At 40.7% G+C, this 20,155-nt stretch overlaps 1 protein-coding gene across 4 annotated transcripts; it reads right to left on the bottom strand.

Annotated features, from left to right (window-relative positions):
• Positions 1-6,620: 6,620 nt before the first annotated feature.
• On the bottom strand, positions 6,621-19,188 carry LOC121179158 (RNA-binding protein 6). Of its 4 annotated transcripts, none has more exons than XM_041033817.1 (23): positions 19,066-19,188; positions 18,336-18,402; positions 16,314-17,844; positions 16,105-16,194; positions 15,929-15,998; positions 14,940-15,013; positions 12,024-12,098; positions 11,050-11,341; positions 10,750-10,907; positions 10,545-10,645; positions 10,383-10,452; positions 10,125-10,272; positions 9,949-10,004; positions 9,742-9,862; positions 9,448-9,545; positions 8,619-8,954; positions 8,380-8,529; positions 8,188-8,253; positions 7,769-7,996; positions 7,607-7,681; positions 7,419-7,516; positions 7,255-7,306; positions 6,621-7,163 (listed from the first exon to the last, which is right to left on the bottom strand). In XM_041033817.1, the coding sequence occupies exons 2-23, from the start codon at positions 18,380-18,382 to the stop codon at positions 7,068-7,070; spliced, it is 4,032 nt and encodes a 1,343-aa protein (XP_040889751.1). In that variant the 5' UTR covers positions 18,383-18,402; positions 19,066-19,188; the 3' UTR covers positions 6,621-7,067. The 4 variants fall into 4 exon arrangements, with proteins under 4 accessions (XP_040889751.1, XP_040889750.1, XP_040889752.1 ...); XM_041033816.1 differs by having other exon boundaries at positions 19,061-19,166; XM_041033818.1 differs by having other exon boundaries at positions 6,621-7,160; positions 19,061-19,166.
• Positions 19,189-20,155: the final 967 nt, after the last annotated feature.

The raw sequence follows: 20,155 nt of genomic DNA, 5'->3' as shown, positions 1-20,155 counted from the left end.
ATCTGACATGAGCTGATGCTTTACATCCTCAGTATAACGTGCAGCTTAAGGTCTATGTCTCTGAAAAAGGCACAATGAAGACAAATGCTGAAGACAAATGACATTAACAAGACACAAAGACTTTTGTTTCCCTCCCATGTACAGTCTGACTTTGCTATAGAAATTATTTTTCTTTGACTTTGACTTTCTCCCGTATTTCAAAATAAAAATAAAATTGCGACTGATGGCTTCTCATTTCTTATAAAGCAGTAAAACTGTGGTCCTCGTATTTTTATTCATGCACAGACAAAAACATTAAACCTGATTTTGCTTTCAAACCCAATTACACATAGTAGATAAGCACAAAATGGGGACTTGTCTATCACGGTGAAAATCAAGAAGATTGAATGAAAATGTCTGAGCTCAGATTTTAGACAATAACGTCTGCATGTTTCCCACCAGCTCCATCCATTTTCATTTGCGTAAGAGTGCAGGCAACATTACAGATTGCTATAATCCCTCAAAGCTGACAATTGTGATATGGCTGTTAATGTTGTCACTGTACTGCTTTGTGCCTCCAGGACAATGAATCATTTGTACAGTCATTTTCACTCCAGGAATTGGCTACAACGCAGGTGATTGTGTTACAACAATGCTGTCGTATATTAAAAAAAATGCACTGAACGTTGTGAAGCCAAGAGCAGGAATGAAAATATCCCGAAGCCAGCTTAGAGTAGATCAAGTTGTAATGTCGGGTGAATGAGAAAAGGCAGCAACACTACGTCTTCATCTGTTTCCCAACACTGTGCTGATAGGTTTATCAGCTGAAGAAAACTAATGTAAACCTACTGCTGATGAAACTAGCCATATGTTCTCTGGTTCCCTCCACAGACAGAAGGCAGAGCAGAGGAGAGTTTTTGTACTAAGGTAAAAAAGCCGGTGTTGCAAGTGCCTTTCAGCACCCCCTGATTCGGTGCACATTTACAGGGCCCCACTACACAGGTATTGCTCTGTAAGAAGGTTGAAAAGCATAGCTGTATTTCTGTCGTCAGGGGTCTTTAACCGTGATCTGGGCTCCAGCTGTTACAATGCATACTTGTACGTGAAAGGTTTGCGATATCCTGAGAAACCCAGGTACAGCAGCAGCAGGGGATGATCATTCTCAATTGTAGGTTTCCATGTAAGTAATTCTGGGAGGCTGTGTCTGTGAATTTTAGGACAGGGAAAGAAAGTAGCAGAGAGTCAGGGCGCCAGATTCTCAGTCATCAAGGACATGGTTGTCCAAGAAGAGCTGAATTGAGGGCAACTGAACTTGATTGTAGATACTTGAAGACTTTTCAAGTCTCACCCAAGAGGCTTCTACAGTTCTAGTTCTGTTCTTCAGGTTCAGAACTGGAGAAGCCTCTTAGGTGAGACGTGAGTCTTCAAGTATCTACAATCAAGTCCAGTTGCCCTCAATTCAGCTCTTCTGGGATTCCCACCATAGTATTTTGAAGTAAGCTAAATGTGGACACACTGGATGGAGGGGTTTGCACTCCAGACCCTCCAGATGTACATCCTGCCTGCCCTGAACACAGATTCCTCTTTTCTGTCTTTAGTGAGCTAAAAGAGCTGCAGCTTAACTCCTTCGTCACAAAACATTCCCGGTATCACACTAAGTCAGGCTTTTAATGTGGGAGAATTTGCCCTGTCTCGCAACCACACACAACAAGATTAATATTTTCTCTGACAGTGTACAGGAAGGTACCTCACGAAGTTACATAAAATGTAAAATTGCCTTTACATGTCAGATATGATGAACAGCTAGTTATAAAAGTAAATTCTAAAAAAACAGAGAAATAAAGGCAATGCACTTTCAATTTCAGGGGTTATCCTACGACATCAATAAATGCAATTTAGCTATTAGTGTAAAGTACTAGAAGTGCATCAGCTGCCGGGCTGCAGGTTGAAGTGATGTACATTGATGCAACTGTTCAGAACTAAACTGGATACAAAGAGAAAAGAGTGCAGGGTTGAGAAGGAGACGACAGATAGAAAGCAGCTAATATGGTATCAAAATGGACTATTAGAGTTCACATGCGCAATATGCTGCAGCAGTAATGGCCGATTGCAAGGATGTTTATTTCCACTTCATGGGACTTGCAATAATAAACTGAGGAGAGGAATTGACCTGAAGTAATGTATCATCCATATGGCTGCTATGTGAAAGCCATCAGACATATTCTCATGAGGTTATTATTATTACTGCAAAATGGTAATAACACTACTCCCAGGTATTTCTAACAAAATCATTAAAAACAAAAGCTGTTTCCCCCTGACCAAACATACATGCTACCTGAACATGTTAGTTATTGTAGATTGTAGGTCCTGCATTCCCTCCTGCTAATACTGACACAGTATATTATTGGTTCTTCCCTCAGCCCTATGGTCCCACAGCCATCTGCTCACTGAACCTTAAATTACATTAAAAATTAAAAGCCATTAATAATATACAAGGATGAAAATCTAAATATCTGAGTGCTTGAACTCCATGACCATGAGAAATCTTAGTTTTGACAAGTTAATGATGTAATATATTATCATTATTATCATTAATTCAGTTCTTATTAACATTTAGTTCTTTGGTTTTCTGACCATGCAGCCATGCCATGTTGGTGAAGCAAGATAAGTAACTTTCCTTAACATCTGATGACCAGATCAATGTACTTAAACACCTGATAGAATAATGCGGTGAATGCATAGACCAAAGCGGCCTTCACCATCCTGGCATGTTGTCATGTGAGTGAGGCTTGAATTGAGAATTACTTACTTGGATAATTACTTTTTATTGCTTTTGTGGCAGGGGGATTATGCTGCTGCTGCCTTCAGGCAAATGTGATGCTTCCTTATTATGCACATTTGACTCTGGTGAAAGAATCCTCCTGGTGCTCATCCTCAACACAATTAGCATAAATACTCATGTACTGTATGTAAAGTATGTTTGTGTGTGGTGGAGGAGTCAGTATCAAAACTGTTCTTTGCACGGCACAGTGTGGCTGAACTCCACAGATGCCCTTACAGGTATATAAACTATGTTTCACGTCAGAATAGGTCAGATATGTGCCATAAATCTCTGACAGCTCTCACAGGAAATGTTTTTTTCCCACTGCATCTTGACAAAGAAATGCAAAGTTGCACCAGTGTACATAAGGACTGATTGGCTTTGAATCCCAGTTCCACCAAAATCATCTATGTGATAATTAAATGAGACAGCCGTGAATTATACAAAACTTGTTAGAGAATATATTTTTTTCTTTCTGAATGAGAAAAGACAGAGAGAATAAAGGGAAACATTCCAACTGACTGTTTTCTGAATTAATTGGGTGCTATCACTCCTGTCATTTCTCCGTCAGTGCTGGAGAACAGAACCATGACATCACTTCCAAATGTCTTCAGTGTTTCTAATGTTCTCAGTGACAGGCCTGCGAGTGGAATTGGTTCTGCTACGAGCAACAGTCCAAATGTTCTCAACATAAGCCGTGCTCTGAAGTATGTCCTACGCCTGACAATCAGAAGGACATTTTCGAGATGATGTTATAGATTAGCAATCAATAACAGACATCATTTTTCAACTTGCACTTGAAAGGATAAGCCAGATGGTGAAATCGCTCCGACAAGCACGATTTTCCTATGAGCCTGTGATGGTGTAGTCTCTTTGTTTGCATGGGGTGACCACAAACACATGGTACTCTTTAAGGGAGTCATTCAGCAGGGGACATGTTTTTGATCATTTGTCATAACGGACAAAGAAGAGATTTGAGATAACCACACAGTCATCCTACTTGTAAGCATAACGTAAAATAATCTATTTCATCTTTAATATTACATGGATTTAATTTCATACAGGAAAAAATACACTGGAAAACCTAGATGGTGTGTGGTGAACTGCCTGTCTGTTGGTGTTGATATGGATTCCAAAATGTACAAATGATAAGATTTTTTTTAATGCGTTTTCAACATTTAGAACAGTTTGCCCACTCTAACAGCTTGGTGTCAAATCTCCATTAAAAGCAATCAAATGATGTGTCTCCTCGCCTCTGTGGACTGACAGCATGTCTCAACATCTAAGAGTCCTGCTGACTGTGTTCTTCTTCTGTCTCGTCCCCAGACTGCCGCTCTGTCTCCCCTCGCCTGCTGCTAAGAGCTGTCCAACTGGGATAATTGGCCCCCCTGTCCACCATTCCTGCCATCCACTCTGCCTGAAAACTCTCCCTCACAAACGCAGGAGATACTAACATGGCAGCTCTCTGTGCCCTACCTCTCTGTTTGGCCTCTCATCCTCATAGACTAACTGCACATTAATTTTCATTGCATGGACTGTTAGGACTGGGTAATGACAACGTCGCTGGGAGCCGGGGGTGTCTTAGGGGTCTTGTGACAGAATAGAGAAGGGAGAGATGGAAATTGTTTTCACACTCACAATTATAAATAAATAAATAAATAAAAAGGCAGAGATTCCTCAAAACGCCACATTTTTGCCATTTGTTGGGGTGGGGTGGGGTGGGGTGGGGTGGAGGTGGGGGGTGAAATGCCAGTTAATCCCTCACCCAGTGATTTTTTTTGAGATGTCTGCATAAATCAAAATGCTAAGACCTACTAATACCATTCGCTCTGTTACACAACTGCATGTTATAGGATCTGGATGGTACAGTAACCTTCGCATAGACAAAGACTTTTCATTATCTTATGCCAATTTGTGTGTCACCCAAGACTGCAGTCCGATGTCGATAAAGTACATGAAACATAAGCCCATGTGAACCTTGGTAATCTTAGTAATAAATACTCTATTTATATGCAAATACACGCATCCTGGGCCTAAATCTGCAGTGAAAATGTATTCATTTAATCGATGTCACATGATGTACTGACCTGCAATGAAATGAAAATCTGCGATCACCTCAACCACATCAACCTACCAGCAGGACAGAGGGAGAGAAAAATAAATCACTGCAAATATGGAAACAATTTAAAAGACCTTTCAACATCTCAATACGTGATCAGACCTTTGATTTTGCAGACATGCAAGCAGTCTATTATCCCAAAGACGCATGGGAATAGAGTGACCACTACAATGCTGGAGAGACAAGTAGGTGAGGTGGTTGCCCTTTTGTTATGGCAGTAAGTGTGGTCCATCCTTTCACTGTTTTGTGGCAAAATATACATAGTTTTGGGTTGTTGTGTAAACAGAGAGGCCATAATGAAACATGACTTTTTCTTGCTTGGCTCATTTGATATAACCTGTGTGGTCTGAAGCGTGCAACTGAACAAAGATTTTCCACAACTTTTCCCACATTATAAAGATGATATGTGGGAAAGGTTGCGGGAAAGCTTGATGACTATCTTTAGAATTGGTAAGTAATAACAGACAGCATGCAGACATGTAAACTGAAGATGAACAGAGCAAGTTAAAACTCAATACAAACATGTTTTCCCCCTGAGGGAAGGGTGTAATGCTGGCAATCTCAGAGAACGTGATTTACAACAGTTACAAGACGAAATAAAAAGGATTGTCTCTTTGAACCCTGACCAGTTTCAGTCCTAATGTGTATCCAGTTCAGTCCTAACAAAATGGTCAAGTGTTGTTACTTCTGCCCCTGACTGTACAGAAGAAAGACTGACACTGTTTTTAATACAAAACTGGGTTTCTTAAGTGCAGTCCTACAACTGAGCAAAAGCTGTGGCAAGTTGATGTGTCAGGGTTTACTGCAAAAACATCTTAACCTGAGATAATCACCGTGGTTTTGTTTATTGTGCTTTCCTCTGTTTTGTTGCCAAGCCACAAAACAAGGTTTACGCTGAATTGTGATGCTTTGTTACCATATTGCCCCGTCTCCTCAGACAGAGAGACTCCATATACTGTCAGTCACTCTCAAGAAAAATGATGTTCACCTTTGGCATTTTACCCACTGCTGTTTGGAGAGGGGCCAGGCCCTGGGAGGCACCAGAGCAAAATGCAAGCTACCTGTCCATGACTCTATTTCCTCATTAAGTTACTGTCCAAAAGTAAGGACACAGAGGGAAGCACGACTGCTCTTGGACAAAGATGTTGGCTCCCTAACTGCTCTCTTCTACACCATCTCTGCTGTTTGTCATTGACTGCAGCTCCTCAGGCTCCCCAGTGTTCTTGTTACAGCTCTCAGAGGAGCTAGTGTGTCAGCAGACTAAACCCATGCAATCCCCTACATTCACTAGGCTAGAGCCAGAGGGAGGGTGAGGACTGGTTCCTTCATATCAGTAAAGGTCAGAGGGAGGCTTCATGTTCTAACTCCTGCAGGGAACAACTGTGGAACATTACAGCTGCATCTACTAAGAACTGAAGTCAGAAAATGTATAAAGCAAAATGGAAAAACCACTTTACTGGTATCCATGGGACAAATTTTGAGTTTTGTTGTATTTTTTGTCTTTAACTTGGTAAAGACATCCAATAAGTACCGAAGATTTGATACTGCAATCCTACTTGGATGTGTCATGTCAACGTAAAACAAAAAAAAAAAAAAGATTTTGCTTCCATCTAGTGGCCATGAGATGGATGCACTGCAGACTTCAACTTGCACCTAACATCCTTAAAACACAAGCAAAATAGACACCTGAAGCAGAGAAGCTATCCATAATTTTTTTTTTTTACTTAAAAAATATGCACATATAAGAGCAATTCCAACTCATGAAAATTAAAATGTAAAAATCGCTTAGTTTTAAAACACAATGTGACTGTGGCCAGTGTTACAGCATCGTTTAAAAAAAGGACAGTCTGGACACATTTCACAATTTTACATACAGGCCACACATAGAACATGGGCGAAAATACTCAAAGCATGAATTAATTTCCTGTACAACATCCATCGCTGAGAATGTCAAATAATTCCTGTTTTTGACTTTTTTTTTCTGTCATCATGTGTCACTCCATCTCAGTGTAGTAAACTGTGTAAAACAGTGAAATAATGTCCAAGGCAGAGAAACCGTAAAGACAGTCAAAGGGGTTTCTCGTGCCAAAGTGGGCAAGCACGTAATTTACACTTCACATATCAAAGTGAGGATGTGTTCAGATGAGATCACTCGAGTTCCTTGAACCGTGCAAACATGGCCTTGCGTACTGCTTGTTTGTAGGTGGCATGGTCCCAAACCACAGACTCTTTCTTTTTCCTCTGCTAAAGACAGAAGCGCAATTCAAGGTTTAACAAAAAAACAAATAAGTGACAACACGCAATATTTGTTAATAAAACAAAGCTTCACACCTACCGGGACAGGTTCAGCCCCTAAACCGGGTCTTTCACTGACTTTATTCGTGTCCCTAAACAGAGGGAAAATTGTTAGGTGAAGTACGCTGAATATAACCACTGAGATGCTGCTTTGATTCCTTATTTTTATCGTGTCAGTAACACAGTGTGCTCATGCACACCCACCTGGAGCTTCCAGCCCAGGTATTATGGTGCTGCTGCTGTTGGTGATGGTGTTTTCTTCTTTTCTGTTCTGGCGATCTTGATGCTTCTCTGGCATTCAGCTGTGGAGGACACATTCCGCATTTAGCAAACAACTGACACTGTGAAACTCTACACAGCACAGTTTCACCACCCCATTATTTTCCACTTACTTCTTTTTCCTGGTTCTCTAGTGCTTCTAACTCCTTCTTTGACCGCTTGATCTTAAGATGTATCTCCATATTTTGCTGTTGAGACAATACATTAAGTATTAGAGGCTATGTTTACAGGGTCACTGTCAACTATTGTTCATACAGAGGCTGAAAGGTAGGTACTTTGTGCAGGTCGGAAAGCTGCTGGTGGCGGATCAGAGCGTCCTTGTTGGGGAACTGTCTCCTACACAGCAGGCAGGCCATCTTCTTCCAGTCTGTCAGTTTGTCACCCTTGTCTTCAGACTGGCTGCCTTGACTGCTTTTAGCTGCCTCCTCCTTTTCCTCTTCCACCTCTTCATCACTTCCAGCCGCATAGTCTGATGCCAGCAGACCCAGTGAGCCCATTGGACGCTGACAAACCAACCAGAAAAGTGTTCAAAACAGCTTTTTCACACAGGTTTTTTTTTTTGTTTCATTGTTTTATCATTTTTAAATGGCACACAGAGGAAAGCATAAAAAGTGAGTGATGTATGGTCAAATGCTCAGTGTCACCCAGTTGGAATCTGAGGTATGCAATGCGTACTGCACAGATGGATTCATACCTTTGACTTTTCATCTTTCTTTGGGGGAGCGAGGGGCTTTTTAAATAGATCATCTCCACCTGAGATCTGAGGATATATACAAGGAATGGAATGAAAATGATGACTGCAGAAATTAATATTTCTTATATCTACATTCAATGCAAAAGTCCATGTACTGAGTAGATATAAGAATGCTGGAAGCGGGTCCCTAACCTTCCTCTCAAAGATAGCGAAACCAGCATCAGCCGACTTAGACTGCCTCTTATCTTCGTCCATTCCCGACTTCAGCACTGGTGACGGGGCACGGACACTTTCCTTTTGACGATTCTGGATCTTTGCCCAGCGCTCCATATCTTTCATGATCTGCAAACAGCAAGAAACTACTTAACTACCTGACTCTTTAACAAGTCTATGTCGCATTTTGTGCAATAGTCTTAGAACTGAAGTGCTACCTTGACAGCAGCAAGACTTTTCGGTTTGTCCTCTTTATCCTTCTCTTTGTCCTTTTTACCAGAGTCGTCATCTTCCTTCTTCTCAGGAGCCGCTGTAGAAGTGGGAACAGGCTCTGTAGAAGACGTGTGAACTGCTGCTGGAGTACCTGTGGGAGGCACTGATGGTTTCTTCATTTCCAGAGGAGCATCTGCTGCTGGGTTGGAAAGAATGGCCTGGTCTTCAGCTGTCATGGCCACAGGCTGGGTCTCTGCAGAATTCCCTCCTGGAACTGGGATGTAGGTCTTTGACACTGCATCCCAGTACATATACTCCTGGGTTTGAGCATTGTAGAAATACTATACACAAAAGAAGGAGAAATGACAGCCAAAATCTATTACCCAAGACACACTGATGGTTGCTACAGGCTGATTTCTTAGCGGATATGTGAGCTTAAACTGTGGTCTTTGCCATCTTCATTCAAAACATCACATTATCATTATTACATAGTGATTAGATTAGGATTTAAGGAATTAATTTCACTTCTACGGACAGAGAGTTATTGGTAAATGTTGGACTAAGACAACAGACAACTGGAAGAAAAACTTTTTAGTACTTTTGTCACTAAAATAAAAGTAGGAGGTTCTGGGTGTTTGTCTTGATTGTAAATGTTAAACAATCTGCAATTAAAATTTGCAAATAAAATCTTCAATAAAAGTGTGAGAAAGAAGGTTCTGTTAGAGGATACAATGTTCTCTAGGCAGATGTGTATTCGGTAGGTTACTGACTGCAACATATGCATTGCATTCGGATATACAACGTCACAACATCATGTTGTCTTTGTGTTCTCACCCTAGAGTTAGGGTCGTAGTACAGAGTTGTCTCAGGATCGTAGTAAAAGCCTGACGTGGCATCATACAAGTAGTTGGACATGTCTGGATTCTCAGAGCCTGGAGGAGTTAAGATGGAGAACACTGATCTTTCAAGGTAGATCATAAAAGTGTAAAAGGTACACAGACATCGCTTGCTCTGTAGTAACATCACAATACAGAATTATACTGGATTTATTTACAGCAAGGCAGTAACAATCCCGACATAAGGTGATCTAACACTGTTCTGGATCCAACAGCTTGATTTGTTTCTCACCATAGATATAGGTCTGCGATCCATCTGCGGTGGTGGTCATCCCAGCTGTCTCTGTGGGCACATGAGGTCCACCAGCATGGAATGAAGGATCCAAAGTAGGGGTCTCACAGTAGGCAACTCCCTACAAGGTGTTAACGGAAATGTGCAGTTAACTATAGCGCTTTGAGACAAGATAACTGCATCTTTGCTTTTTGTTTCACAACCTACCTGGGTAATGCTGGGGTCTGATGCCAGAGAGGGATTAGTGCCAGTCAACAAATCACCTGGAGACAAAAATGTGAGACTACTTAAGACCATTTCTTGCTGTTCAGTAATAAAAGTTAGTTATAATAAACAGTGCATGGGGATCAAGATACTAGACTGTGTGTTTGATGAAGTTTCACCTTGCATTCCTGCAGGAGCACCAGCAGGTGGATGCAGAGGTTGCAAATACTGTGGAGGTTGCGGGAACTGCTGCTGCTGTGGCAGTAGCGACTGCTGCTGCTGCTGTGGCGGCAGCGGCAACGGCAGCGGCGGTGGCACATGCTGCTGCTGTGGCAATACCACAGCAATAAAAAAAAAAAAAGTCAGACATCATTTGAGAGCTCTGGCCAGTCTCTTCAGTAATTTTGAAAAGCAATACAATGAAGACCACAACTTACCCCCATTATACTGACATCAGGAGGATACCCAAGGATAGAACTGTTTGATTTATCAAAATCTCTTCTGAAACTGAAACAGGCAGAAAATAGTCAAGAACAAATAAGATGGGATTTCAGGAATAGACGTGATGATTGGAAAAGTTTTACACGTTGGTGACTCACTTTTGGTTCTTCAGGGGTTTTGCAACCTCAGCATAAACTCTGACGCCATCAATATAAAGGGGTCTGGGTTTGGTGAGGAGCTCAACCAGCCGTGTCACTTGCTGCAAAAAAAAAGACACTATGATGAGTGCCTACAAAATCACAGGGAAACAAAAGACAAAGGTGGTAATCACAAACTCTGTGAAAACATAAACTTTTAATGTACCTCATGGGAGTCCATGTCAACAAAGCAGAAGCACTTCGCTCCAGGTGGCTTGGCCTTGACCAAGCGGACATTTCTCTCATCCAGATATGCAAAGGGATCCAAGGCTTTCAGGATAGTCTCTACTGTGGTGGTGGCCTTCACATTCTTTATTATCATGGCTGTACAGCGACAAAAGGAAAAATGTTGTTAACTTGTCTCGGTTATGAATTACAATAACTCATAACTGAACATATATGTCCATGGATTGCTAGCATTTACGAGTACAAGATAAAAAAGAAACAGGAGCTCAAGTCAACATACTTTTACTGTCTTTAAAGACTGAGTCTGATTGGTGTGAACTGGGATGAGGAAGGTTGCGGTTGCCCCAAGACTCTGCCTGCTGCTCGGTTTCTTGCTGTTGGAGCTGTTGGTCCACCTGCTGCTGCCACGCCTCTGGAGTCAGGTCAGAGCTACGCTGCCACAGGCTGTGGGACGATGGATCCATAGGACCTTTTGGTTTGGATCCATTCAGGTTAGTCTTCAACTCTTCTGAAGGTTGATCTGGTCTGGGCAACTGGGGCTCCGGGAGTTGAGGTACTTTGTGATCTGATTCCTAATTCACAGTCATACAAAGGAGACTTTTATTACTTTTAAAGTATGGTGAGGTAAACAATATGGTGAAAGAATGTACACCAAAAATTCTCACATAGTGTCTGGGTCCTTCCTTTACCTCAGCTCAAGGTCATTATCTAGCACAGGCTATTATTAGAGACAGCAAGCATGTATTTCTGCTTTCCCTTGTTTCATAGGTACAGTGTATTTTATTTTATTTTATTTTATTTTATTCTATTCAGATGCTTTTCTCTTTTCTGCTCAGTTGTTACTACTACTGTTTGAAGTTAATGCAAACCCAACAATAGTTCAGTGGGTATAATCAGAGAAAACACCTTTAGTGAGCGTTCAGATTTGATTCTTCCGCTTTGTTCAGAAAGGATGGCTGATGAGAATCAATGAGAGTTTATGAATTGTCGACTAATACCAGTATTTCTGTTAAAGAGAGAAAGTCAGCAATATAGTAGGTGTTAGGCGTACGGATATGGCTGTATTTTACTAAAATCATACTGTGGAAATTATGCCAAATTTACCTTGAAAGCTGTTTTAATACAGGTCATTTTATTTCTTTTTTCGGCCCCAACAATTGTTCAAATACTGCCTTCTATTTTCTGGTAAAATATAAAAACAAAAACAAAAACAAAAACAACAACCAATGAATACTTTTCTCTCACTACACTCACATGAACACCTCTTTCACGCTCGTCTGGCTGGATGAATTTCATGGTAGTTGTTCTAGTGCCAACCTTTAGGGATCCCTGAAAGAAGAACAGAAAGGATCAATCAGCATTATATGACACTGGTGACTCACACCTAAAATGATATCAATGACATGCACTGTGGCAGGTTTAGCCCTCCTCTTCAATGCTGAGGATAAAATGGACCAGCACTTGTGGTAGTGTGCAAAGCCCAGGTCCAGGACCATGCTTCACACAGGCATTTGACCCAACACTACATTAAATAGTTTCGAGGGAACTACAAGTTAGGGCTGCAGGTAAGGATTATTTTCATTATCTACTTATCTGCCGACTGTTCTGTGGACCAAAAAACATAAAAAAAAAAATACTGAAAAATACCCATCACAATGTTCTAAAGCCCAACGCGACATCCTCAAATTGCTTGTCTTGTCCAACCAAAATCCAAACATATGCAGATCACCATCAGAAAAAAAACAAACTGAAAGAGTTGGAACTAGTAAATGCCATTTTTTGCTTGAAAAATGAAAAGTCATTTAAATAGCTGCTGTTCAATCTTCTTTTCATTCAGCTCGATTAGAAGTACACCTGATTCTTGTAAAAGGAAGACTCCAAAAGTGCACAAGACAACCACATTCTGAGCAGGTAAGGGGTACAAACCAAACCATGCCACCCCATACCATTTGTACAGAAAGAGATAAGCCATTTCAAAGGGAAGCTCACAACATATCTAAAAATGGAATTAACCATCAAAACCATATGTGTGCTCATTCTCCGGAAACACAATTTGCTCTCTTGGTTCCCAAGCATTAAAAACAAAACAAACAAAAAAAACAAACAAACCCCAAAGCTAAAGCCATCTTTGACCTGTCATGATAGTTTCAAAGTGGGCATTAAAATCTAACTGCATCATCTAGTTTTTGTATGGACCTATCACAAGCTGCAGAACATAAATAAAACAAAAATAAGTAGTAGTGAAAACAAATTAGCCTTGAAAATGAAGTAGTATACAATCAAGTCTACAAACAGAAATAAAGGAGCCAAACAAACTGCTACATTTCAGCAACAATTCAACTGATCCCATCTACAAAGAGATCAGGTGCTTCTCCTTAATTTGTGATATCAACAAAGCATGGCAATTCTGGCCAGTCCAGACATATTCATTGTCTAAAGATGAGAATGTCATTCATAGGTTTCTCAGAGAAATCCAAAGAAAGCTGAAATCCCAGAGGCCACAATTCACTGACAAGTCGAAGAGAATACCTTCAAGAGGACATGCACTCTCTAAGTAAAGTCAAAGATGACTGAAAACGCATTGAACAAGCAAATGAGTTTGCCACAGCAGAAAGACTGCCACAAGACTGACAAGAGAAGAGTCTGCAACCATGCCAAACGTTTTGTGAAGCTGTAATGCTTGCTGTAAACCAAACTGTCAGACCGGAACACCAAGTCATGTCCAACCAAATGCTGGACAAATGGCACTGATGATGAAACTGGATGAAAAGTCAAGGGATTACGAAAGTTCACAAAAAACCACAAATGTCTATACCACTTTCAAAATTATCCATCCAACAGTTGTCAAAAAATTTCCCCTCTGAACCTAACTTCATGATGGTGCTAGAAGAAAAGTAAAGGGATCACCAAAGACAGTAGGATTCATCCTCTGGGCGCCATGAACATCTGTACCAAAAATGAATGACAATCCACCCAAATGTTGTCGGGACATTCAGTAAAAGTGCTGAAGTCAGGGGATCACCAAGTGAGCAGGCTTCTTCCTCTAAGCACCATGACATGACTGTACAAACAGTACAGTAGTGTCAACAGTGCAGTGCATCCAATAGTTGTTGAGGTATTTCAGCCAGCACCAAAGTGGTGGCACGATCGACCAGACAGACCGACTGCTGTTACCATCCATAAAATTAAGCTGGTAGCACAGCTAAAAGCCCTCATTACACCCATAAAAAAAATCAGTGTTACACCAATTAAATAATGATTGTCATGATAAAATTCCAGCGTTGTAAAAGCCTGTGCCCGAGTATTATACACCACTATGTAGTGTTGCACCTTCAAACTCTGTCACTCAAACTGGAATCCTGGATCTTGTATCATTCCTGACTGGTACATGAAACAACAGCGCTCCCCACCAACCAGTCTGTTGCTTTGTTTTACCATAGACCTGTTTTAGATCTGAAGGCCTGCTAGGCCATTGGTAAGGAAAGTGTTCAAATCTGAAGTTGCTGCCTCAACAACAGAAACTTCTTCACAGGGTGCGCAAAGCAAAGAGAAAATCACAATTTATAATGCACAAAGACGTAAAAGTGCCGCAAGCGGTAAAATTTTCCTTTTTGTTACAAAGACTATGTACAGTACCATACCTTCACTGTCAATTTCATCATTAAATCTTCCTTAAATGTTAAAACCTCGTAAGTGTTCAAAACTCCCAAAGTGAGGACCGATTTGTTTCCCTAAACATCTGTATTTTCTGGTAAAATTCATTCCAGGCTAAGGCAGTTTGGAGTTGGTTTAGAAAATGTAGTAGGGCCAGTAAACAATGGGAAAGAAACTTATTGCATGTTTACCTATATACCGTTTTTATATAAAATTTATATATTTTTCTAAATCCTTAAAGTGATAAACAAGTAACCTGAAGTACTACCATGGCTTTGTGAATAAGTAATCGTAATGTATTTAATATTAGGACTTAACTGCTGAGGTTTAAGACATGAATATCTAAACATGTCAACGACTGACACCTTCATCTCCTTAACCAAGGTAAGTTGACTAAAAATAATAGCAACCCCAGGTTCCCAGGTTCTTTCCCTCCCCCATCTACTAAATGCCCTCTCAACCCCTCGTAATCCTGATGGGAGAGACGGCCTTCGTAGAGTGACGAGGATGGGCCACCTTGTTGGACTCCATGAAGTGGACTGCATCCTCGAGGTTTAAAAACTCCACATAGGCCGTATCGTAGCTGTAACCTGGGGACAGCATTTGAAATACAGATGGGTTTTTGTTAGTCAATGCCAGTAATGACAGTCACCCACTAAAACATAAAAGAAAGCAGTTCGTGAATACATCGAGATCAGTGTGAGCGAATTTTTATACCTTTACTGACACACATACCTTTTCAGGAAAACACACATTTATTTTATTTCAGTCTTCTCATAACTGACGTCATATCAGACTGCCATGAAAGGCTCTCATAGCGCCAAGCCTTAACAGACAGATATTTCAGACCAGTGGCAGTGAACAACTGCATGGTGTGCACCATGAAGACAGAGAAATTTACCAGTTATATTTATATTAAAATGAAATAAAGCACCTAATTTCTCTTTGTGTGATGATGTTTTGATATATTTAAGCAAAATTAATGGTCTTTGAGACATAATAGTCTTCACAAAAGGGCTTGGCATCATATAAAACCACATGTACCACGATCCGTTGAGGAAAACTTTCTCTTTAAAGCAGATGTTTAGATCAGCAGGATGAACAAAGCACTAACAAGGCGGCTTCCATTTCAGGTTTGTGGACATTCTTTTTCAATCAACGAACTTCAATAAACTGTCCCTGAAGGACACATTCAGTGAGTCACTTATCACAGATCTTTTGTGACTCACACTGAATATCACTCTCCAAAGCTCCTAATGTTGAATCCTTGATAAATCCTCTATTTGATGAAAATGACCCCACTTCCTCTAACTTGGAAAACGGATGGCGGAACAGAAACCCCCCTTCTTTTTTGAGCAAGTTCACACAGACCAGCAACAACAAAAGCAACCAAGATCGTAAAAAGAAAGAATGCGGAGGTTCGACTGTCGTAAAAAGCGAAATGTCGGGGGACATTTTAGCGATCGACTGCCCCAAACAGTTTCAAAGAGAAACTTAATTCTTACCTGGCACAACATTTTTGATTTTCATCCCCTGCATTGGCACACCATCCCGGACTGCAAAGGCACCAAGAATCTGCAAAAGAAAACATCAAACTGAGTTATACCATGGCTGTTTATTGCCAACACTGTCTGAAAACCATAATAATTAACACAATGTTGCTTTTCTGTTTGATAATTACCTGCTCCATTGTGGCAGTCTTTGGAATACCAATTATGGATATTGTGTTGGAAACTTTGTCTTCCACGGATGAACTCCTGTAATCTTGATCCTTTCACAGGAAGATTAAAATAAAAAATAAAAAAACATTAAAATTATGGTTATGAGACATCAAAATATAAAAACACTAATACATTTTTTTAAACAAATAACAGAAAAAAACCCACATACCTGAGAACCAGACTCACTAAATTTTGAAGGTGTGATTGGTTTAGACTCTTTGATGAGTTTCTCTGGTACTTGAAGCTCCTCGCGTTTGTAATCAAAAGCCCTCCCGGACGCTGTTCTGTAATCAATGTCCCTGTAGTCTTGGTCTCTCGCCTGAACAGCGCTGCTGCTTTGGAAATCACGTTCCACCCCCATCTTACCCCTGGCAGGTCCTTGATTGTGCGGGATGTCTTTTATGCCTTTAAAACAATCACTTGGCTCCTCAATCTCATGTGCGGGCTGGTTCTTCTCTTGATGGTAAGGGGGCCTTTCGTCACGGTGCGATTTATTCTGATTATGCTTTGGGTCCCTTTCTCCAAGCCAATGTTTATTCTCATTTTCTCTACCAAGAGGGCCAGTAAGGGGACTTATTTCTGGAGGTGGATGGTCTTGTGGACCTTTGCCAATTGGAGGGAAGTGGTCACCACGAGGAAAGCCAAGATCTTTCCTTGGGAATTCAACAGATGGCCTATCCCTTTCCTGAAATGGTGGTGGTGGATCTCTAACATTCACATCTCTGCCAAAGCCTACGGGAAAGCTGGGTTCAGGTACACCTCCAATACCTTTACCCATGTTTAAGAAAGGGTTTTTATCTTTCCGACGGTTCTTCCATTCTTCTGCAAGAGTCATCTCTTCACCGCTCCGATAATCCATAAGGGGACTGTCACTTGAATCTGGATACTCTCTCTCTCTGAGAGTGTCCTCTGCACCTATAAACTCTGGTCTTTGAGGGCCAGGAACATCTGAAGGCATGTCTGACCTCCCCCTTTCCGCTGGAGGGATATCACTGTTTCCAAATCTTAAGGGTGACCTATCTCTACCTCTAAATTCATCTGATGGTCCAGGACGATTCCTGAAATCCATATCAGATTCAAATCCACCTCTTGGATTAAAAGGTGGCCCTCCTCTTCTGTCAGTGTCCATCATTCTCCTTTCACGTGGAGGTAAGTCCATATCATAGCGATCACTGTCACCAATGCGCATTGGAGGCTGGTCACGTATGTCCCTAAATCCATCATTTCGCTCCATTCGGTCAATGGGAAATCCTCTTCTTCCATCAATATTGGGATTATTGAACCGTGGCATGTTGTAATTAAATGACTCTCTGCCTCTCATGTCCATAAATTTGCTGTTTGAATCCCGTGGTGGCATACCCCTCCCTCCCATATCCACTGAGTTCCTGCCTGGTCCTGGAAAACCGGTAGAGTTCATCAGTTTGTCTCTGATGGAAAATTCATAATGTCTTCTAAGGCTGAAGTCTGGCTCTTCTCCAGGTCTGAAAAAATCTCTGTTTGGCTCTCTACCCCGCATATCACGTGGGTCCATATCACGCCCCCTCATGGGTGGCCCATCCATCCTCCTCATGTCCATAGGTGGTAGATCTAGAGGTCTTGGGCCCATATGACCCATGGAGCCCACGTTCATCCCATCTCTACCTCTAAAATCAGGCATGGGACGATCTCTGCCCCCAAACATCTCTCCACGATGATCACCACTGGAATATATATTAATATATTAGGCTACTAATTTGTTTGGCATGCACATAGCCACAGAACAAAGCAACAACAAAATAACCTGGACAAGAGAAACATTATTTTTCAAAACTGCCCATCCAATAATCATACAGGTGTACAGAAGCGGTGGGCAGTACGGTGGTATATACTGCTCAAGGACAGGAATTTGTCTAATGTTAGTGATTTTGCCCTGTTGAACGCTGAAATGTGAGACAATTTTAAGAAAATAAAGGCAATTAAGGGTTTAAAACAGTTAGCAGAAGAGGTTTTCCAGAAAACGCACTACGTCACCATAACAATCACATCACTTCCACCTTATAAAATACCATACTCTTACATGCCAGATTTTGACCACCACTAGAATAAAGAACAAACACAGAGGTACAGTAACTGAGCAGATTAGCTTTCTTTCTCACTAATAAATTGGAGTTTGTCTTAAATCTATGCCAATGACTCAATGATGCTTGTTTACCGAAAGGGTGGTCCTCCCCGTGGTCCTTGCCCTGGCCCATCCCACATGACTGCGGTCAGTATCTTATCTGGAGGCAAAATTAATGGTTTACGTTATTTTTATCAAGCTAGATGAAATCACCACTTTTGACTTGGCAATGGCTGCCATATCCATCATAGTAAAATTGGTAAGAAATTGACTTTGACTACACAATCCCGAATTAGATTGATGAGACATCTTTGAGCCCACAGCTACGTAAAACTGATGGTTTATAGGGAATTTCTGCGAGAGCGTTATTCAGTGTCATTTCATTTTTTTTACTTAAAAGACGGCGGCATACACCAAACTTGTAGGCAAATAACACTGGTGGGTGTGATTGCTCATACTGGCCCACGGAAGAGTGGGCCGCTAATTATAGCCATAACTAGGCCTAAAAAAAATCTACGCCACAACCACAACAAATATCTTGAGTGTTGTAAATGTTGTACTGCAATAAACAAGGTAATTCAAGGAAACAACCGCGTTATAATGTCAATGTTATTGTGATTAAATTAGCGAGATTAAGACCATTATAACCAAGAAGATCATTCAAAGGGCGACCGTATCGGAGCTAACGCATCTTGGCTAACATTAATGTTAAAAAGCCGGTTTACTATGCGTTGGCTTGAAACTGGACAGCGCCATTTTAAATACAGAACACTTCACTCACAATATTTTTCACCGTAGATGTTATTTTTAGGGCACACCTTACTTGTTCGTCGAGCTCAGTATCGATATTGCAGAAGGTTGTCGGCCAGTTCGTCGGTGGCTTCAATAAACTGATGAAAAATGGAGACGGACCTCCTCCTTCTTCTTCTGCTGCTGCAGTGGAGACTAAGCTTCTTCTTCTTCGTTGTACGACGCATACACGGCTGTAGTGCTAAGCGCTGCCACCCAGCGGCCATTAAATGTCACATTGCTGTCACATTGGATTTTATACAGGGCTCGGTCTCGATATCACATCATGGAGTAGTAGCTTGATACATTTGGTAAATATATAAATAAATAAATAAATACTGTCTATGGTTTGCTTGCATTCTTTGCAATAATAATTTTTATGAAAGTAAAATGGTGGCTGCTGGAAAGGCTGGTGTTGCCAAATATTAAAACCCTCAGAGACAGACAACTTGAGAAAAATTACACGGTTGCAACAAAGTTAGTATTGCTCATTTTATTCATTCACAAGCGTTGTAGCAACCCATTAGCTCAGCTAAATGTTGCTAAATACACACATAAATAAAAAAATACACATGTATACAATGCAAATATACATAGTGGTACAGTATATGGACTCAGCTATAAACTCTGAATTTACTAATTACAAGTGACAACACAACAACAACAGCTAAAACATCACTCCACATAGAATGCTCTAAATCTAGTTTTCTGTGCTTTAAATGAAGTGTGAAGAGGACAGAACACAGGTATCAATACAGCAGCTTAAGACTAAACAGAGGAGCAAAGGAAAACAGCTAAAACATTTCAAAGAAATCAGTAAGCAATTATAATCAAGTTGTTTCTTTTGAAACATTTCAGTACATTACTGCAACAAATATTAAGGCACTTTAACTTAAAAATATGCTTTCGTGCTGCCTTAAAATTCTAAGTTGTCTGAAGTTGTACTGCACTGAAGATAAACCAGAATATATCATTGTGATCTGAATCAGATCTGTCTTTCATTATAAAAGCATTTTACGGACTGTCCTCAAGGTGGAAAAAGTATCATACATTTTTGAAGTTTCCAGAATAGCTAATATCATTTTTATTTTTAATCATAAATTGTCTTATGATACATTCAGGCT

The sequence above is a fragment of the Toxotes jaculatrix genome, chromosome 3, assembly GCF_017976425.1.
Source record: "Toxotes jaculatrix isolate fToxJac2 chromosome 3, fToxJac2.pri, whole genome shotgun sequence".
NCBI classification, from domain to species: domain Eukaryota; kingdom Metazoa; phylum Chordata; class Actinopteri; family Toxotidae; genus Toxotes; species Toxotes jaculatrix.
The sequence above is the reverse complement of the archived record's forward strand: the minus strand, read 5'-3'. Positions and strand labels throughout refer to the sequence as shown.